The sequence below is a fragment of the Leptonychotes weddellii genome, chromosome 3 (assembly GCF_054177405.1).
Source record: "Leptonychotes weddellii isolate Sample4059 chromosome 3, ASM5417740v2, whole genome shotgun sequence".
Classification (NCBI taxonomy): Eukaryota; Metazoa; Chordata; class Mammalia; order Carnivora; family Phocidae; genus Leptonychotes; species Leptonychotes weddellii.
In genome coordinates, this window is record NC_138371.1 from 166084033 (window position 1) to 166106302 (window position 22270).

General features: G+C 41.6%; 1 protein-coding gene across 3 annotated transcripts in view; it reads left to right on the forward strand.

The window, feature by feature from the left end:
* Nucleotides 1-296: 296 nt before the first annotated feature.
* Nucleotides 297-22270, forward strand: part of PCCA (propionyl-CoA carboxylase subunit alpha) — a 369494-nt gene continuing 347520 nt past the window's right edge. For 2 of the 3 annotated variants that reach the window (XM_081815165.1, XM_081815167.1), the window contains exons 1-4: nt 297-454; nt 10468-10545; nt 19336-19383; nt 19489-19557. In XM_081815165.1, coding sequence (XP_081671291.1) covers nt 350-454; nt 10468-10545; nt 19336-19383; nt 19489-19557 — 300 coding nt within the window. In that variant the 5' untranslated portion in view covers nt 297-349. The remainder of the gene's footprint in view (nt 455-10467; nt 10546-19335; nt 19384-19488; nt 19558-22270) is intronic. The other variant, XM_081815166.1, reaches the window with a different exon arrangement.

A 22270-nucleotide genomic window follows, 5' to 3' on the forward strand; every position in this document is an offset into this window, starting at 1 on the left:
TCGCTCGCCCTCCCCTCCTCGCTCGCCCTCCCCTCCTCGCTCGCCCTCCCCTCCTCGCTCGCCCTCCCCTCCTCGCTCGCCCTCCCCTCCTCGCTCGCCCTCCCCTCCTCGCTCGCCCTCCCCTCCTCGCTCGCCCTCCCCTCTTCGCTCACCCCTGGGTCTGGTCGAGCCCCTCCCGCTCGGGTCCCCGCACTCGCTCCCAGCCCGCCGCGGATTTCCTCTCAACTTGCGCTGCAGGGGGCGGAGCCGCGGGTCCCGGCGCGTGATTGGCCGAAGCTCTGGCGCTCCCCTTGGCCGCCCCCTTCGGCGGGGTGAGAGGTCAGCAGAGCGCCGGTTGGCAGAGGCTGCAATGGTGGGCCTCTGGGTGTGGACGGCGGTGGTGGTCGCGGCCGGACGGCGTGGGCGGCGATGGTCGCAGCCGCTGATGCGGAGCACAGCGCTGTGTACCCTGAAGGTGAGGAGCGACCGGGGCCCCGGGCCTGGGCTTCGCTGGGCTCGCAGCCCCGCACCGCCTGGGGGTGGCCAGTGCGGCGGAGAGCGCCCCGCGGTTCTCCGGGCGACGCCGCGGCCGGTTCGGCAGCAGTCCGCGTCCCTCGTCGCTCCGCAGCCCTTACTGCGAGGCTCGTGGAGGGCAGAGGGGCCCACCGAGCCGGCAGGCGTGCGCTTTCGGTTCGCCTGCGCGGGGAGCGGCTGACAGCCATCTGGCTGTAATATACGTGCGTTCCCCGTGCACGGGTTCTCGTGCCTCTCGGCTTCGGCTTGCTCTCGAGCTTCCCAGGGTGAATTTTTAAGGGTCCTTACAGTTTACATTTTCTCTTGCCTCTTTCCAAATTCGAAGGGTCACTGAATTGCTGCTGAAGTAGAGTTAGGGTTGTGAGTTTATCTCAACTTTTAGAGTATCTTCGATGCCAGGATTGCTGCTACCTTTTAGGTTTGAGTTGAGATCGTATTTTAATCGTATTACATCGCGGTATACTGTGTATGCATCCTGTGAATTTATTTTTCTTTTCTATGTAGTGGTTAGCCGAATTTTTGTACTGTTCTAAACCCATTTTGCCACTGTTCTGTATGTCTCAGGGTTTCCTGGTGGCAGCCGTGGCTCAGTGTTGAGAGTGTTTGTGGGTGGCTGTTAACACTGTCTTGAAAATGGCGTCTCTTGCTGTTTCTGAGCAAAGACAACCTTACTTTATTAATAGGGTTTATTAAGTCATTTGAACAAACTCTTTAAAATAAGGTCTCCCTGAAAACCACCTGTCATCTGGTTCAATCTGCTTATTAAACTTTTTTTTTTAAATCTTTTAAAAATAGTCACATAATGTGATTTATTGTCCTTGAACTCTAGAATTGGAAGACACTTTAGAGATCATCTGGCCCATCCAACTCTTTTAAAGAGGAGGGAACTGAGGCCCAGGTGAGCAGTGTGGGAGCTGGTGCTGGAAAAGGAAGTAAGCCTGCACCTGTATGAGCTTAGTCAACTTTGGAATGCCACTCTCAAAATACAGTGTTCTTTGTGTTGCCACGAAATTTATTGTTCTGAAATGCTGTCTGTGTTCTGTAATCATTTGTTGGTTACATCAATTGCAGTTGCCAAAACTCTTATGTATTTAAAACTTTATTGTTTTTAAATGCTGTGTTCTGTGATCATTTGTTGGTCACGTCAGTTGCAGTTGCCAAGACTCTTAACATATTTATGTAGGAGGCAGCATGGTATAGGGGAAAGGCATGGGCTTTGGAGACACAGATGAAGTTTTGCATGATATTAGACAAGTCACTTTGCTGGGCCTCAGCTTCTTCCTTTCAGCTACTTTTTTATTCAACAAATCTTTATTGGATTATTTCCTGTGTTCCATTGATAGGGAAAAATATAGTTTCTGCTCTCTTAGACATTTCAGTCTATTAGGGAGAGACAAATAGGTGTAAAATACTATTGGGGGAGAGGTCTTGGTGCTATAAGAAAATAAAATGGAGGGATCTGACCACCAAGTCAAGATTTTGAGCTCAGTGTCATAGATACTGTTCTGGTGCTTTACTTGAATTAATTTATTAAATCCTTATAATAACTATATAATCCCTATTTATAGATGAAGAAACTGAGGCACAAAGTGTTGTGTAATCTGCTCAAAGCTATGGAATTAGTAAGTGGCAGAGCTAGGATTTAGAACTCCAGAACTGGTACCCTTAATCATGCTATACTGCTTAAGGGAAAGAAATGTTTTCCTTTGCAAGTGAAAATTGAAACAAGTTTTGAAGGGTAAAGTGACTTTTTGTAGGCAAAGAGAGAAGAGAAGGTGGGGGGTGGGGGGAGGGGCAGAGAGAGAGGGAGAAGCAGGCTTCCCCTTGAGCAGGGAGCCTGACACGGGGCTTGATCCCAGGACCCCTGGATCATGACCCAAGCCAAAGGCAGACGCTTAACTGACTGAGCTACCAGGCGCCCCTTCTTTCTTTTCTAGGGACACTTGTCTTTGGATTTAGGGCCATGACAGGATCCAGGATGATCGCATCTTGAAACCCTTAAATATATCAGCAAAGACCCTTTTCCCAAAAGAGGTCACAGTCACAAGTTTTTTTTTTTTTTTTTAAGATTTTATTTATTTATTTGACAGAGCACAAGCAGGGGGAGCGGCAGGGAGAGGGAGAGGGAGAAGCAGGCTCCCTGCTGAGCAGGGAGCCCACAGTCACAAGTTCTAGGACCTGGACACATCATTTTGGGAGGCACCATTCAACCCACTACACTATTATGTGCCAGGTGCTGGCTAGTGCTGTGGTATAACAGTGAACGTTTCTGCCCTCATTGTGGTTATATCCAAGTAGAGGACACTGACTGTGTTCACAGAAATAGGTAAGCTCAAAGAGCAGTAAGGGCTCTGAAAGGAATCAGGCTAATGGGATAAAGAGTGGTGGTGATGTTGGGAGCTGGCTACCTTTGGAAAATAGGGGAGACATTTCTGAGCATGTGGCCTTTGAAGGGAAAATTGACCCAGCCCGCCATGTGACAGTCTTGGGGACTAGCACTCCAGAGGAAGGCCAAAGCAAAAGCTCTGAGGCGCGACTGCATTTGTTGTAGTCAAGGGATGGATGTGGCCAGTGTGGTTGGAGTGGAGTGAGTGAGGGAGGAATGCAAGGAGATGAGGTAGACAGGGCAGTCATCTGGGGGCATGTATGTGGAATTTAGGCTAATAGTGGGAGTCCATTGGAGTATTTTAAGCAAATTGGATTCATGTTTTGAAAAGACTGCTACTGCTGTGTGCAGAATGTCCTAGTGGGGACTGGGGTGGGCAGAGTGGCAGCCGGGAGACTGGTCAGGAGGCCATTGTAGAAATTCAAGCTAGAGATGATGGTAGGGTGGTGGCACGGGAGTTCATGAGAACTGCTAAGACCTGGGGTATATTTTGGGACTAGAGCCAGTAGTACTTGCTCTTGGGTTAGAAGGGAGATGTAGGGAAAGAGTGGAATCCAGGACCCTTGAAAGGAAGGCACAAAAGTCCCCCACATATTGTAGGATTCCATTTATATGAAATGTCCAGAATAGGCAGATGCATAGAGAGAGAAGGCTGACGACTAGTGGGTGCCAGAGGCTGGGAGGAGGAGGAGGGGGGGATGGTAGAGACTGCTAATAGCTAAGGGGTTTCTTTTGGGGGGGATGAAAAAATGTTCTGGAATCAGATAGTGGTGATAGTTCCACAACCTTGTGAATATACTAAAAAACCACACAGTTGTATATTTTAAAAGAATGAGTTTTATGGTATGTGAATTATAGCTCAATTTACAAAAAAAAAAAAAAAAAGTGACTCTTCGGTCTACCTAAGATTCAAACTCAAATCTGACTTCAGTGCTTTTATTATACCATATTAACAAATTTAATAAAAAGGATAAAGAGCAAATTTATATGGCTTTGGCACAAAAGGTAGTTTGAACTCCATAGTAGCCACAGAAAAGAGGGAAGCAGTAGGCCATAAAGCTGTCCATGTCTTACGGTAATAAGGAACATTCCTTCATCAGGATGAATAGACCTTGTCCTAGCATTGCCTGCATAGAATACATTATATAGGGGCAACTAGCAATCCAATAAATAACTTTGATATTTGTTTTACAAAAACTGCAGCGTTTTACAAAAACCCATCTCCTTGGTTTCTGCCTATCTGGCCCTTTGTGAAAGCTATCGTTGTGGAAAAACAGTTGTGTTGGAGGTGGGATAGGTTTTCTAGAAGCAGAGCCTGAAAAGGGATTTTGTGCCAGGGGGTGGTCAACAGAAGCGTAAAGAAAGCAGGATAGTGCAGGGGGAAAAAAAGCTAAGCAAGGAAGGGGCTCCAACTGGAGATTAGCTTTAGTCTCGTCCCACAGGGGAGCTCTGGAGCAGTGGTTCTCGAAGTGGGGATTCAGTTTGCAGCAGAAGTAGCATTCCCTGGGAACTTGTGAGAAATACACATTTTGCTGCTGCACCCCAGACTGGCCAATTAGAAACTGGGGATGGAGCCCAGCAATGTTTTCACAAGCCCTCCAGATGATATTGTTGCATGGGAAAGTCCGAGAAACCCTGCTCTAGATTAGCCCTGTCCAATAGAAACGTAATGTGAGCTGCAAATGTAATTTAAAGTTTTCCAGTACTCCCATTAAAAAAGTAAAACAAGGGGATGCCTGGGTGATGCAGTTGCTTAAGCATCCAACTCTTGGTTTCGGCTCAGGTCGTGATCTCAGGGTCGCGAGATTGAGCCCCATGTGGGACTCCACACTCTGCGGAGTCTGCTTGAGATTCTCTCTTTCCCTCTCCCTCTGTCACTCCCCCTTGTGCCATCTCTCTCTCTCAAACAAATAAGAAAATCTTAAATAAAAGTAAAACAAGGTGAAATTAATATTAGTGTATTTTATTTAACTCAGTATATTCAAAATATTTCAACGTATAAATGTAAAAAATATTAATGAAGTCTTTTGCATTGTTTTGGTATTAAGCCTCCAGATCTGGTGTGTATTTTATACTTGGAGCATGTTGGAATCTTGACTGGTGCATTTCAAGTGCTCAGTAGCTGTATGTGGCTAGTGGCTGCCATATTTGGACAGCCAGTTCTTAACCAGATTGCACTACTGAATTGGTCCCACCATGAAGTGAGTGGAGAGGGCCTTTTGAACCCCCTTGCTAGTCAGTCATTGGCTGTGGGCTGAGAAGGGGTAGCTCCCTGGCTTGATGGAGAACTCCTGTCTGGTTAAGGCACATTGGCCAGACTAGGGAGCAGGTGTGATCTGTGAGTAGTCAACACAGCAGCTGGGGATGCTGCGCTGCCTGCTGAAGAGGCTCTGGATGGGCCCCAACGACATCTGCTACAGGTGGGGTGGGAAGAATGGCCTGGTAGGGGAGCCGGGTGGGAGGATGACATTTTAGAGTTGATGTATATAGGTTCCTGATGCTCTAACTTTGTGGAGGCAGAGCCAGAGAACCAATCTTGAGATTTGATCATCTCTCAAATACCAGGTATTCAGCCTCCCTCTTAACAGAAGGTCGTATTAGACCGTAGAAGATTGGGCCGGCTAGTGAGGCCCCAAAGACTAAATAGTCAATGTCTGTTTTGAAGAAAAAGCCGTGCTTAAGTGAAAAAGCCTGACTTAAGGGTTTTTAGAGGGCGTTCCCTCAGAAGGTCGCTCTGGGGCTGTTAAAATGCTGCAGTAAATACTCAGCTGATGCTTCCCAGCTCCGTGTCCTGAAACACAGAGGGGAACTTTTCTTGGAAATTTTGAAGCTGAAGCATTTGCTAATGTTGAACTTTTACCTTGGTAAGATCACCTTATGGCTCCATTAATCCCCAGTTTTGAGGATAGCTGCTGCTTTGAAGCAGAATGCGTCCTGATAACGAATTAGCCTGTTAACAGATTGTAGTAGTATCCATTTGAATGCCATTGTAGACATGTTAAAAATAACAGTAGTTTTGGTTTTTCCGTTAGCGTTTGTTTTTAAACTAGTGTTTATTTATTTATTTTTAAGATAACCCTACTAAATTTACTAGTTTGGGCTGCCACCTGAGGCCATGTCCAGAATGTGAAAGTAGGTGCTCTGTTAGAAAAACATATTTGTTTCCCCTTTTGCAATGGCTGGTGGGCTTGTAACCAGTTTGTTGAAAAGCTGTAGCATTTCTCCCTTTTTTGGGGTAACAGTTACTGTGTGCTTACTATAACGTGCCCATCTGAGTCTGGACCAGAGCTCTTGATTATTATTACTCTAATGGTAACTCCCAAATGGTTTGGTACAACTTTAAGAAGGGGACAGCTGCATAATTGGACTTACTGAGTAATCTCTTAACATTTTGTTGGTGCTTTACAATTTATAAAGGTTTGTGTGATCCTTTTAACAACTGTAGGAAAGCCAGGAGGTGTCTTCACATTTTATTAAAAGGAAACTGGGGTCCAGAGAAATGATTTGCTCAGTGGTGCGTAACTATGAGGCAGTGGAGCTAAGAGCTGACCCAGTTCTTGTGACTCTGTAGGTTCTGCTACTTGCCATGTGCCACCCCGTTAGCCATTTCTTTCTTAAGTGTGGAAAATATAGGAAATCTTTATTTTGTAGACGAGAACCAATGGTAAGAGTTATTGGGAAGTCATTTTGTACACACCGACCTTTCTCCTTTGGCTGTGATAGGCTAAATAGTCTTTATAATTGGAGTTGATTTAGGTTTTTCCCTAGGACTCCTTGTTTTAGGAGTACCTTAAAAGAATTTGGACTGGGGGTGCCTGGGTGGCTCAGTCGGTTGAGTGTCCAACTCTTGATCTCAGCTCTGGTCTTGTTCTCATGGTTGTGAGTTCAAGCCCCCAGCGTGGAGCCTACTTTAAATATTTTTTGGGCTGGACTTGTAGCCAGTTTGTTATATGCTTAACAAAAAGAATAAAATTCTCTGTAGAGGAGCAAATTAGTGGATTTCTACTAATTGTTCTCTGTATTTAAAAAAAAAAAAAAATCATGGCTCAGGTCATGATCCCAGTGTCCTGGGATCGAGCCCTACATCGGGCTCCCTGCTCAGTGGGGAGCCTGCTTCTCCCTCTCCCTCTGCTGCTCTCCCCCCTCCTGCTCACTCTCTTTCTCTCTCAAATAAATAAAAAAATAAAATAAAAAAATTTAGGGGCACCTGGCTGGCTCAGTTGCTGGAGCATGCAACTTCTGATCTTGGGGTTGTGAATTCCACCCCACGTTGGGCGTAGAGATTAAAATATCAATAGAAAAATTTAATCTTGTAGCTCCACAAAATTGTCTGATTTTTTGACCTGTGTTCTTTATAACTTTGGGCTTCCATGAAGGTCTGTCAGGAGTAAACAGGAACAAAGATAGCCTTTATGGGGCCAACTACAAACCAGTTCAGATTCACTGTGAAAATGGCCCAAACACTTGTTTTTTCTTTATAGTTCTGCTTGGACCATTTCTACTTCTAGTTATTTGGCTAACCAGGGGAATCCATGTTTTTTAATACTTCAGGCCACATTACCACAAATTCACATGTGTACAAGCTATGTTTGTTTTTTTTTTATACTGGTGGTAAGAGTCTTAGATCTTCAGAATCAAGTATTTTAAATAGTCATAAAAAGATTCCAGCTCAATCACTCATAGTACAGTACTACAGGTCCTACATTTTGGCCAGGTGTATCTTGTAATAGAGTGGATTTAGTTGTAGGAACTGTGGCATAGATATATTTTATTCTAGTTTTGGGTTACTGGTAGTTTCCTGAAAGTAAGTATAGTGTAATTGAGTCAACTGACCCAAATACTGCTCAGAGCTTGGCCACTTGGGATTTCTGAATGGTTCTGGGAGAGAAACTGTCTTTCCTTTTAGCTTATTCTTCATGGGCTCATATAATAGAGTCCTGAGGTTTTTATTCCCAGAGGTAGCCTAGAAACTTAATGCATAATTCATATTCATAATTCATATTTATTAAAATCTGTGAAATTAGCTCTATTTCCACCAAGTAGCTCTGCATTTTTGTTTGTTCCTCTCAGAGTAGTTAAGCAGAGAGATCCGGGTCACCACATTCTTGGCCTGCATGTTGACTTTGGTTGGATTGATTGCATATCCTCTCATGATCGTCAGAGGATTGTTAGATATCCCTGGGCTGTGCTCTTGTTTATTTGGGTAATAGTGGTTTAGGTTAGTAAGAGACCTTATAGAAAAGTCATCCAAGCTTTCATTTCTTAGCAGAGAGCAGAGGGCTCAGAGTGGTTTGCTCAAGTCCTAGAGTTTGGGTTAGAATTCAGATTTCTTTTCCCAGAGATCTTTGCTGGGTGTTAGGCCGCTTTTTGAAGTGTTCCCTTCCCCAGACATAAACATCACTGTTGTTCTTATTCTCCGAAGCTAATTAGAATACCTGAAATGTCCATCCCATGTTGTGTTTTGTCTCTGGAAGAGGCACATTTGGTTTTTGGCATCAGGAATCAGTTATAGCCTTTATTTGTTAGTGATGAAAGACACAGGTTTGATTTTTGTCTTTTGTAAAAGGATTATGTTGATCTGTTCATGGAGCAGACCATTATGTGCCTTACAGCATTAGGGAGCATTTGTAAAAATGTAAACTATTTTGTTGTTACATTTTATAAAATGGATAGGAAGCTGGTATGCTATTTACTTTGTGTAAATATCCCAGTGCTGCCTTGCAGCAGAGTAAATCTGAGAAATTCCCAGGGAGCTTTTGCTTTTCTTTATTCTTAGAATTTGTTTTCTTAGTTTGTTTCCTGCTTTGGCTGAGGCTGTAAACACAAGACCTGATATTTCCAGGGAAGAAGTATTGCCTTTATCCTATTAAGTCTGACGTAGGAGTAAAGTTGCTAAATTACAGCTGTTCAGCTGAAGGCAGTGGAGACTGAATTTTTATTTGGACACAGAGAGAGTGGTGAGACCCTCCTGGTAAATTTTTTTTTTTTTCCTCCTCAAATCCTGTCTTTGCAGAGACATTGGTGTTAATGTGGGAGGTGCCGTTATTTTGTATTTTCTCAAAATAAACTCCAGAATGCTCTGAATAGATCTATGCTTAAATCTTGGAACCATTGCAGCCTAGCCTGGGGACTTTTGATAAATTAAAATTCTCTAGACTCCGTTTACTTATTTTTAAAATTGGGCCTAATACTCTTGAACTTACAGGGATGTGTGAAGGTGTGCAAGAGTGAGTTTCCGTCTTTAAAAGGGAGGGCGTACGGAGTGTGTTTTCCAGTCTCAGACCATTTTCTTTACTAGCCTTCTACTTGGTACTGTGGGCTTCATTGTATAAAGTGTATCTTATCTTTTACCTTCACTTTAAAAAAAAAAGATTTTATTTATTTGAGAGAGAGAGAGAGAGTGAGCCAGCTAGCCAGCATGAGAGAGTACAAGTGGGGGTGGGGGGGTGGGGAGGGGCAACGGGAGAGGGAAAAGCAGACTCCCGGCCGAGCAGGGAGCCCAATCCCAGGGGCTCCATCCCAGGACCCTGGGATCATGACCCGAGCCGAAGGCAGTTGCTTCACCGACTGAGCCACCCAGGCACCCCTGTTACCTTCACTTTTGTATTACGATTACATTTTGTAATTTGGGGCTTGATGCTTTACAAATTATATGAATCTGAGTTTATTGAAAAATGTTGCTATAAAAACATTTGCTTCTTAATTGTGTTGTCCTCTTAGAAAGTTCTAAGGGGTAGTACTAGTTGTCTTTCACTCCCCCCACCTTCTTTTCTTTTCTTTTTTTGGAGGGGGTGTCTAGCTTTATCAGTGACTACTGGGTAAATTGTTTTCTTAAACCTTTGACTGTAAATTTTATTAGTGATGATTCTTCATGTTTTAAAGCCTTAAGATATATTTTTTCCACAAACATAATAGTGGATTAGAGGTGAAATTGATAACCTTTTCACTGTACCAGAAAAAAATAAGAAATCACGTTCAAGACATCAGCAAACAAAAAATACGATTTTCCAGTCCCTGTTAAAATGGAAGCTCCTGAAAGACCAAGACTCTTGTTTTATGTTGTATAAAGTTCTGTGTGGTATGTGACCTTATGATCCTGCCATGTCAGTCTGCATAATCAGACCTTTCTTCAAATTTTATTTGACCCATTGACCTTTTTTTTAATTCCAGTTAACACAGTGTTATATTAGTTTCAGGTGTACAGTATAGTGATTCAACAGTTCCATGCATCACCCAGTGCTCATCACAAGTGCACTCTTTAATTCCCTTCCCCTGTGGTAACCAGCAGTTCTCTGTAATTAAGATTGACCCATTGACTCTTATTTTACTTTTCTTTTTTTTTCTTATTTTTCTAGAGATCCTTTTGATGCCTTTAGGTTTCTCTTGTGTGCCCAAGGGATAGGACTGTAGTTAATGATTTATCTTCTACAGTTAACGGCATGTGGCTTAGAACTACATGTATTGATAAAATATTTTAGGTAGAAGCATACTGGAAGAATTACCTTAAAAAAATATTTTTAAAGCCCATTCAGGTATCTGTAATTTATTTCACTTTTTTTTTTTTGTAGCGTGTTCCACACTACTCAAGACAGCACTTAATGGTGTCCCGTAGTCTCTGTTCAGCTGGATATGATTCTAATGAAAAAGTAAGTATTTAAATACTTTGAATAGCAAAGTTATTACGGTTTTACTTTCTTGTCTCCATGCTGTGTTCACTGGACAGATTAAATTTTATTAATGATGTATAATTATTGCTCTAACATCATAGGTTTTATAGGTGCTCAATCTTCCTTTTTCTCATTGTGGGCCACAACCAGAGTCTTAAATTTTGGTATCTATACCAAAAATTGAATAAATTTATAGTGTTTCCCTTGTTTTCCGCAGAATAATGTAACATTCTTAAATTCTAGGCATTTGAGAGATTTTGATTAAACTTTATTTTTTATTTTTATTATTTTTTTTAAAGATTTTTTTTTTTTTTATTTGACAGAGAGAAACACAGCGAGAGAGGGAACACAAGCAGGGGGAGTGGGAGAGGGAGAAGCAGGCCCCCCGGTGAGCAGGGAGCCCAATGCAGGGCCGATCCCAGGACTCTGGGATCATGACCTGAGCCGAAGGCAGATGCCTAACGACTGAGCCACCCAGGCACCCCTAAACTTTTTTTTTTTTTTAAAGATTTTATTTATTTGACAGAGACAGAGAGAGAGGGAACACAAGCAGGGGGAGTGGGAGAGGGAGAAGCGGGCCTCCTGCTGAGCAGGGAGCCTGACGTGGGGCTCGATCCCAGGACCCTGGGATCATGCTTAATGACTGAGCTACCCAGGTGCCCCGTTTTTTTTTTTTTTCCATTAATATTCATAGGATTTATTTTGAAGGCAGTTTTATATATTGTAAATTTTGGGACAAGGGAATTCCTTTTTTTTTTTTTTAAGTTTTATTTGACAGAGAGTTAGCAAGAGCAGGAACACAAGCAGGGGGAGTGGGAGAGGGAGAAGCAGACTCCCCGCCAAGCAGGGAGCCCAATGTGGGGCTCGATCCCAGGACCCTGGGATCATGACCTGAGCGAAAGGCAGACGCTTAACGGCTGAGCCACCCAGGCGCCCCAAGGGACAAGGGAATTCCAGTGAAAATCCTGATATAGGATAATGGTTGAGGTTTGTAATATGAGAACGGGGTTTGAAAATCTACACTAGATTTAGAAGGTTTGAATGTAAAGTATCTCACTGATACTTTTTATATTGATTATCTATTGAAATAATAGATTTTTGAAGTGGTGATTGTGGAGATAAAACATAATTTGTGACAGTGAAGGCCTCAAAGAGGGCAGGAGGGAGTTTTGGTTAGGAGATGGTTCAAGTTGAATATCATGAAGGTAGAACTGGTGAATGATTATTTGAGAATGAAGTAGCGAAGGTATCTTCTAAATCATCTCTTGAAGTATATAAAACTACTCAAAAGAATCTGGAGGCTTGGGGCACCTGGGTGGTTCAATTATTAAGTGTTGGCCTTCGACTCAGTCATGATCCCAGGGTCCTGGGATCGAGCCCCGCATCGGGCTCCCTGCTCGGTGGGAAGCCTGCTTCTCCCTCTCCCTCTCCCCCTGCTTGTGCTCTCTCTCTCTGACAAGTAAATAAAATCTTAAAAAAAAAAAAATTCTGGAGGCTTGGAGAAAAGGTCTATGCCATCGTAGTTCAATAGCAATATAATGGGGACACAATTGCAGGGCATATCATTTTAAATTTTCTAATAGCCACATTAAAAAAAATTTTAATAGTATGTTTTAACTCTCTAAAGTATTATTTCGATAGATAATCAATATAAAAAGTATCAGTGAGATACTTTACATTCAGACCTTCTAAATCTAGTGTATAATTTACACTTCTGGCATCTTGATTTGAGTAGCCACATTTGAAGATCTCAGTAACCTTATGTGGCTAGTGGTTACTTTATTGGACAGCACTGGTCCAAATGAATTAGCTGTGATTAATTCCCTGTTATGAAATCTATGTTTTTTAATTTTTTAAAGATTTATTTATTAGAGTGAATAGGGGGAGGGGTAGAGGGAGAGAATCTCAAGCTGACTTCCCGCTGAACACAGAGCTGGACATGGGGCTCTATCCCATGACCCATGAGATCGTGACCTGAGCCAAAACCAAGAGTTGGATGCTTGACCGACTCAGCCACACACGTGCCCCGAAATCCATGGTTTAATATGAAAACTTCAGCATAGACAGTATGCCTTGGGGTGCATGTATGTCTGTGCATTTCTGGACACATACGTTGAGTTCCAATCTAGAGGTAGTGAGCTGTCCTAACTAGAAACACTCTAGGAGGTGGTTAGCTAGTACTTGTACTAGAGGTCATATTCCAGAGTGGGGGTGGTACAGAATACTACAAAGGGTTCAGCTGTCTTTCTCCTTGTTAACTCTGGTAGCCTTCTTCGTTCGTATAATAGGTGTTAGGAATGGGCTGTCATTGATGAAAATAGTGGTATGCAAGATATGTGTTCTGGCTATTAATATCAATTCTTAGCCGCTGAAGTAGCAGAATGTAATAGTCTAACTGGCCTTCCATTCTTTACCTTTAAGATAGAACCTATGCTTGATCCCTAAATGACGTCCTGTGTTTAGCTGCTTGTCTGGGGGTTCTCCATAGCTTGAGTCTGACAGTATGGCTAGCCAAATCAGAATATTGATGTATTTGCCTCAGGTGAAACTTTCATGCAGTCTTTTGGAGCATTATAGAGTGAAGGAAGTTGAGCCTTCCCTGAGCTTATCCAGCAAATTTTAAGATCCTTTTTAATGCCTTTTTTTTTTTTTAATATTTTATTATTTGAGAGAGAGAACACAAGAGTGGGGTGAGGGGCAGAGGGAGAAGCAGACTCCCCGCCGAGCAGGGAGCCCAGTGTGGGGCTGGATCCCAAGACTCTGGGATCACAACCGGAGCCGAAGGCAGATGCTTAGCCAACTGAGCCACCCAGGTGCCCCACTTAAGATCCTTTTTATTTCTGTTCATAAATGTATGTGTGGTGGAGTTTGGTTTGAGACTTGTTTTTGCCATAACCTCATAGTGAGCTTACAATAGTAGCTGATTCACCCCTCACATTGGTGGCCATTGATAATTACTAAAAATAAATGTATATATAACTGTCGGTTTAGGAAATTTGAAGAGCTCCTCCCCTTCCCCTTGGAATCTACTAAGGTACATATTTTGTTGTAAATGTCTGAAATCGAATCTGCCTGCTACCTTTGCCGATGTGAGATGTTGGGGTCTGGGAGCGAATGGTCAAGAAAGAATTCTTGAGATGTGCAAAAAAGGTGGTTTTATTAAAGCAGGGGGACAGGACCTGTGGGCAGAAAGAGCTACACTGGGGTTGTGAGGAGGGACTGATTATATCCGTTCAAGTTGGGAGGGGCTTAGGGATAGTGGAAGTGTCTAAGGAATTTGGAAGCTAGGTTTCCAGGACCTTGAGGGTCATTTACTATAGTCTAGTAAAACCTTAGTCATGAGATCCTTCAGGTGGATATCAGTGGGCCATATGTTTGGAGGATGATTGCTAACATATATCTTGGGGTGGGGGGTAAAGATAAAGGAAATTTTCAAAGGGATTTTTTTTTATACTAAGGAAGACATACAGGATACTGGAGGAGGGGCTGATGTCAAGCTAAGGTTGCCTTTTGCCTCTAGCAAAGTGTTGACATTGAGGCAGTTGAGTTCCTGGAGGAAGGTCACTCTGCCTGTCCCAAGCACTTGTCAGTGGGCCATAAGTTGTAAGGAAGTTTAATTTTTTTCTATATTTCTTTTGGGCCTTTGTTCCCCACGTCATTTGCCATCTCCTTTGCTGTACCTTTTCCTGAGGTAATTGTGGAGAAACTGTGTAGTGTGCTCAGTCTTGACAAAGTCTATGATACTTTCTGGCACCTAGTGGTCGTTACTGGTGTTGGACTTTCAGACCAAATTGAAGGCTTGCCCTCATGTAGAGGGCCTTTCTACTTCTAGGAATTCTTGCTTATAGCCATTCATTAAATACTGTACTCTTTGTTCTACTTTATTGTTCCTGTTTTAAGTGCAGGTAGATCTGATCTTTATTTGTTAAGTAAATTGTCATCTGAACTTGCCTTTGACTCCTTTTTTCACTCCACATTTTATCAGCGACTCATATCAAGTCGAAATCAGGTAAAATTTAATTACTAAAAATACAATTTTTTCAATTTGAATTTTAACATGTCAACTTGTTTCAGGTATGTTCATAAGAATAGGGAAGATTTAATAGTAATCTGCTTAGAAAAAGACCAGGAGGTTTTAGTGGGCCTTAGGTTAATGTGAGCTGGTATAGTACTATGGCATGCCTGGTACGACAGACGTGATCTTAATTTGTTTATAATTTATATTTATTTATAATTAATAATAATTTAAAATGAATAATTTAAAGCTTCTACCATTGATCATGTTACATCCTGGTGTGTTTTGACATGAATATCTGGGTGTGAGCTCCGGTTCACAGTTCCCCTGTGAACCTGGTTAAGTGACTTAAGCAAATGCTGGCCTCATCAAGCCTTAGTTTTCTCATTTGTAAATTGGGAATGTGCTCAACTGACCTCCTAGGACTATTGTGAGGATGAAATGAGAGAGTGCACAGAAGGGATGTGTCCTGGTACCTGGCATGTAGAAAGCATGTGTCCTAAATGTCAGCTGCTTAATGCTTAATATTAGTCTTTTTTTTTTTTTTTTAAGTAGGCTCCACGCCTAGTGTAGAGCCCAATGTGGGGCTTGAACTCACAACCCTGAGATCAAGACCTGAGAAGAAGAGTCAGACATTTAACCGACTGAGCCACACAGGTGCCCCTGCTTAATAGTAGTCTTAACAACTTGGTTTTGTACATTTGGAAACAGGCTCAAAATCCACAGATAGTAAGTGTAAGTGGGCTGTAAACTCAAGCCTGGGCTTCTCCTGAGGCAGTAGATTTACCCACTGTGCTAGAGCCTTGTCAGAAGTGTTGGTAAGGGGGGCGCCTGGGTGGCTTAGTCGTTAAGCGTCTGCCTTCGGCTCAGGTCATGATCCCAGGGTCCTGGGATCGAGCCCCGCATCGGGCTCCCTGCTCGGCGGGAAGCCTGCTTCTCCCGCTCCCACTCCCCCCCTGCTTGTGTTCCCTCTCTCTGTCTCTGTGTCAAAATAAATAAATAAAATCTTAAAAAAAAAAAAAAAAAAAAGGAAGTGTTGGTAAGGGACTGTGTGGAGTTCTGTGGTCATTCCTTCAAGTACCCAGGGGAATGGGCCAGCTCAGCCCTTCTCTCAGGCTCTGAATGGAGTGAAGGGTCCTTGGTGGTTTTAGACCCTAGCTATGAAGATACAAATATGTGGAAGGGAAAGAAGGAAGGAGGGATAGAGAATGGAATAAGAGGAGATAACTTTTAAAAAAAAAATCCTCAGGAAATATCCATTGTTTCTTACCCTGGGTGACATCATTAGCACAGAGAACCACTGCTGCAAAAGTCCTTCTTTATCTCTCCTGGTACCTGAGAGCCCTTCTGTCTTCAGGATTCAGCTTCTTGATTTAAAGGTTGTTTTGTTTGTTTGTTTCCCTTAGAATATCTTTAGAGTGCCTTACATGTGACTCTCCACATACAGGATAAAGTCCAGTTCCTTAAATGGCATATAAGTCCTTTCATAATCTGACTTTTTTTTTTTTTTTTTTTACCCTAGCTTTGTTTGCTACAACTCCCCTGCACATATTTTGTGCTTTAGGTATATTAAAAACTACTCGTTGGGGCGCCTGGGTGGCTTAGTCTGTTAAGCTTCTGACTCTTGATATCGGTTCAGATCATGATCTCATGGGTCTTGGGATCGAGCCCTGCATTGGGCTCCGTGTCAGGGGAGTTTGCTTGGGATTCTCTCTCTCCCTCCCGCTCCCCTCCCCAGATATATCTTTAAAAAAATTACTTGTTTTCAGTGCTACCCTCTGCTTTCAATGTCCCTGCCTTAGCACATGCTGTTCGCTTTTCCTTCTCTGCACTGACTTCAGCCTCTTGGCTATGATTGTGTTATAGCACTTATCACACTTTGTTGTGATGGCACCAGATTGTACATTGAAGTTGTCAGATGCACTTGATGTTTCCCTGTAATTTTTGATACGGAGGGAATTTTAAAATTGGTATAAATTTATTTGTATAGACTTTGATAATCCTAGCTTATCTGAAAGAATATACAGGAAACTGGTAATAGCAGTTACCTTTGGAGCAAAGACCTGGGTGTCTCTATAGTATATCACCTTTGGTACCTTTTAAACCCTGAACCATATACATATATTTATTTAGAAGAATATCTTATGTATGGAAAGTTAATTGATACGGTTAGCTTTATTTAGCTTGTGTACTAATTGGTATTAATAGTCCTGTATTAGTCAGGGTTCTTCAGAGAAGTAGAACCAGTAGGAGATAATATGGAGATCTGCTGCCTCACAATTGAGGTCAAGTCCCATGATCTGCCCCCCGCAAGCCGGAGACACAGGAGAGCTGGTGGTGTAATTCTAGTCCAGGTCCAAAGGCCTGAGGACCTGGGAACCAGTGGTGTCAGTAAGTCCCAGGGAGGAGAAGACCCATGTCCCAACTCAATCAGGAAAGCAGAACAAACACTCCCTTCCTCTACTTTTTATCTCTTGGGCCCTCCATGGGTGGGATAATGCTCACCCACGTTGGGGAGGGCAGTGTACGGGGCTGAGTCCGCTGATGCACATGTTAGTCTCCTTTGGAGACACCCTCACAGATACACCCAGAAATAATGTTTCATCTGGGCACCCTGTGGCCCAGTCCGGTTGCACGAAAAATTAACTGTCACAGGCCCTGCACAGAGAAGACGCATTAGGTGCAGATACTCGTTTTGATACAGATTTTTCCCTGTTCGGTAGGTTCACACTCCTAGATTTGTCAAAAACAGTGTGGTGTGTGGCCCAAAGGAGTGAATAATCATAGCTGTAGCTAACACCTCTTGAGGATATATTGTATGCTGGGCACTATTCTAAACACTTGAAGGGTGTTAATTCCTGCTCTCTCAGCCTCTTTTGGCAGGTGCTACTCTTACTCTTACCTTTTACGTACTAGGAAATGAGGGTCAAGAGGGGTGGCTTGCCCTTTTGTGATGAGCACTGGCTGTTAGATGTAAGTGATGAATCACTACATTCTACTCCTGAAACCAATACGACACTCTGTGTTAACTAACTTGAATTTAAAGAAAAACTTGGAAGGGAGGAGAAAAAAAAAAAGGGTGGCTTGCTCACACAAGGACACATGGTAGTGTTGGGATTCCAACCTGGGCACTTTGGTTCCAGACTGGCTCTTAACTATATTCTGCCACTCAGATAAAAATTAAGATGGAGTTCTTAATCCCTATAATGTTATAATTTGTTATATTTGCTGTAACAGTTGCTGCATGTGTAACTTCACTGTGCTGTTTTTATCAGATGGCATCTGTTTAATACTTATAAAAATGGACATTTTAAAATGCGGTTCAAAGAAGTATACTTTTTTCTTTGTATATTCTGTATATTCTTACTGTTCAACAGGGATTTACCATGACCATTTGGGTATAGAATGGCAGATGATTTTGCAGTCTCATGCTTGAGGTGAGATTAGGATATTTTAAGGGTCCATCTGCTCAAGGCTCTGAATGATTCAGGATTCTATCAGATTAGGAATTTACCAATTTTTAAGGCAGAGGCTTCTCTCAGTTCGGTGGAATAAGCCATGTGTGACATGAAGGTTCAGCCAAGACTTTGAAAGCCTTTTCCAGTGCTGAGATTGTGACTCCCTGTTGGGTTAAAATATTGCTTTCAGTTATATTAGATCATATATAGCTTTAACTTTCTTTTGGAAATGTAACTAAAACTTTTTCTATAGTTCTATTTAACTTATAACAATTTACTAACCCAGAAATAATTGTGTACTAAAATGTATCCAAATTACTTGTAATTGTGTGTTTCTTTTTTTTTTTTTTAACGATTTTATTTATTTGACAGAGACAGTGAGAGAGGGAACACAAGGAGGGGGAGTGGGAGAGGGAGAAGCAGGCTTCCCGCCGAGCAGGGAGCCTGATGCGGGGCTCGATCCCAGGACCCTGGGATCATGACCTGAGCCGAAGGTAGACGCTTAAGGACTGAGCCACCCAGGCACCCCTGTAATTGTGTGTTTCTTTAAAAGGATTAGCTTGTACAATTTTAGAATAGTAAGAGAACCTTATTAAATAGTTTCCCCTTAGAATGTTATCAGTTTATATGTGGGAGTAAAGACCTACAGAGATTGATTTGCTTCAAGTCAGATAGGTTATCGTTAGTGGCAAAGCTGGGCTTAGAATTGAGGTCTCTAGCTCCCCACAGAATGGAACTACTCTATTATGAGGATTCAGCTGCTTCAAAATATGGTTATTCAAACTTAACAGTGTATTCAACTAGCATAACCTGCTTGGTCTGGGAATCTTTGGATATAAGCATAATTAGTTTCTATTCTGAGTTATTGAAAATACCATTTAATGCCCAACAAAGATGGTGTAAAAATTATATCAAACTTTCCTTTGATAAACAACTCATGACATTTAGAATTTCTCTGAATTTAGAATATGAATTATTGAGTAAGTGGTCAAGCAATTCTATCTAAAATTTTTTAGCATTCAGAAATATCATTTGAAGATTATCTTTTGGCAAGAGAATTTATATAGTCCACTTATGATTTACCGAACCTAATCAGTTGATGCTTTAACAGAGTAATTATAGGGCCAGATCCTACCAGATGAGTTTAGTAGCAACCTGGTTGTAGATGAACAAATGTATAATATTTAATACTACTCTAGGAAGTAATGTTTTTTAGGATCACGTCCAGTGTTGTGGGAAAGCTTATTTTCCAAAGTGACAGTAACAGTTTCTTATGTGTGTTTTTTCTCTCTTTAGACTTTTGATAAAATTCTTATTGCTAATAGAGGAGAAATTGCATGTAGGGTGAGTAGAATTTTAATCTTATTTTCCATTTTACTTTGTGAATTTTATTATTAAATCCCTTTAAATCCAAATCCTTGTTAATAATGTTTATGTATTTTAAAATAGGTTATTAAAACTTGCAAGAAGATGGGCATTAAGACGGTTGCCATCCATAGTGATGTTGATGCTAGTTCCGTAAGTATATTTTTGCTTTACTTGAAACAGGACCTTATTTGTAGTTAAAAAAAGTAAGTCCCCCCCCCACCCCCGGCCTGAAAAGGATATACACAATTACAAAAAAAATCTAATTATTCACTCCTGTATTAAGCAAAATGGAAGCATCATAATGTCTTTAATATGTGTCTAAACTTTTTTCCCAAGGTTTTAAAAACCTAGAGTTTAAAAATTGCTGGACTAGTTGCTGACCATGAAGTAGATGTGAGCAAAGCTTGAGGAAGTTCCATTCACAGATTGATGAGATGTTTATACCGTGCTGCCTTATGAGAGCACATTTTCCCACAGCTGAATTCCAGTTAATTGTTTAACCTTCCTAAGTGCTTCGTGTTCAGCTGAAGTTTGATAAAAGAACGATAGGCTAATACTAATTGGACATGAACACAAGGAGTAGTATAAAGCAGTGAATGATACATAATTTTATTGGGGATTTTTAACCACAGCAGGCATTTTTAGCAGTAATAAACTATGAAGGAGTAGAAAAAAATGCCATGAGAAAAGAATGTAAATTATTGGAACTTTGGGGGATGAAATATAAGTAGTTGTACTTTAAGTTAGTGTTTTTCATTCTTGCACACTAATTTTGGTAACCGTACCTATTGGTAATGTCAGCTTTTATTGTATAGTAATACAATACAGAGGATTTTCAGTATTTGTGATTTCTTGTTTTATCTAGAACTATGTTCATTTAGCTTTATTGTGACTGTCTTCCTTTTTTTAAAAAAGAAGGGAACCATTGGAAGCTTCTCTAAGTTCCTGAAAATAAAGGTTAGGTATTTATCTTGTTTATTTGACAGATGCATTTAAAATAGCTGTTTACTTAAAAGCAATTAAATCAAGCAATTAAACTTATTTTGTGTATATAGTTTTTTTGTTTAATATTGGTTTCTGGCCTCTTTACTAATAATTTGTTTTAACTGATAACTTCAATAGTAGTTTATATTCCTTACAAGATATTCATGAAATAATGAGAAAACTGTTACTTTAGTCTCTTTCTTGATCATTAAACTAAGGCAATTATCAACAGCAAACTCCTTTAGAAAAAAGTTTGTGTCACCATCAGGCTAGTAATAGATTTAAAATTCCTTCTTCTTGGGATGCCTGGCTGGCTCAGTTGGAGTGTGCGACTCTTGATCTTGGGATTGTGAGGTTGAGTCCTATGTTTTGTGGAAAGATTACTTAAAAAAATCTTAAAAAAAAACAACAACAAAACCAACCCTCTTTTTGTCTTGTGTTCATTTTGATTATGTTAGCTCGTGAGGTGTTTTCATTCATGGATAAATTGAGAGAGAAAAAGGTTTGAATTGTGGACAGTCACTGTTTTTACATCAAGTCTGATAGTAACCTTTCACTTACTTTTCTCATATCAAAATACAGGTAGTTCTCTATTCTGTGTTCTCATGAAGATGACTGTTGGCATGGATTGTCCAAAATTATTTATATTGTGATTTTTTTCATGTTTATATTTCAGTGTTGGTATTCTAGCCCCCAGTAGCATGACTACCTTTCTCATTCTTAAATTTCTAGCTTTGTATTCTTGTTAGGTAGAAGCTAGGACCAGTGGAAGGAGTGCCCTGAGACAGAGTCCCAAGTCCTTCAAGGGGAATGATAGAGACATGAGCTAGAGGCAAGGATGGGGATAAATAAGCTACACATTAGAAGTCCAGGAGCACAACATCCTGACCTTGTGGCTTCCAAGACCTTGGGGTTGACAGACCAAAGAGCCACAGGTGCAGAACTTGTGCTCTTCTCTTCCACTTCTGCCCCAGAGTAACCACTAGACTCGTTATAATGCATTTGCATTGTGGGTAGAGCCCCCCTCCCCTCCTTGGACAAAGGCTGCCTTGACAGGTACTAACCTTGTAGGGTCAAAAACTCCTCCTTCCAACCTGTGGGAGGAGTTTCCTAAATGATTGGAAGCCCCCTGCATTAGAGACCACCCTACTGTCCATCACAGCTCCTCCCAGCCCAGAGAGACCCAGTAATATCCAATCCCAAAATAACCCAGAGGCCAAGTAGACCTCTGGGAGCTTGCCTGCTCTCCCACCTTGAGATTGTACTTTCTGCTTTAATAAAGTGCTTTGCGCTTGCTACTTTCAGGCTGTCTTTATTAGAATGCAGGTCCTCATGTAAATCTTCTTGTGGTGAATTCAAGTACCGAGACCTTTGTTCACAGAACACAGACACTCTCACCCGTAACATTCTGATCTAGAGGTAGACTGTCCCTTTCCAGGCTTTGAAAAAACTAGTTTCAAAAGAGATGGTCTAAGTTTTAAGATGGTCTTTCATATCCTTCTAAAGCAGAGATGGTAGTTTCATATTTTAAAGACTTTTAGTCACTTTTTGCTGAAAGTGGAAAGGAAATAAGTCTACCAGATATTATAATACATAATTTATTTTTAAGATTTTATTTTTTGACAGAGACAGTGAGAGAGCTCGGAACACAAAAGCAGGGGGAGTGGGAGAGGGAGAAGCAGGCTTCCCGCTGAGCAGGAAGCCTGATGCAGGGCTCCATCCAAGGACCCTGGGATCATGACCTGAGCCAAAGGCAGATGCTTAACGACTGAGCCACCCAGATGCCCCCACAACTTTTTTTAACATTTAAGCAGAGGAAAAAGGCTAACAGTTACTACAAATATTACGTGATAAGTCACACAAAGAAAGCCAACTACCT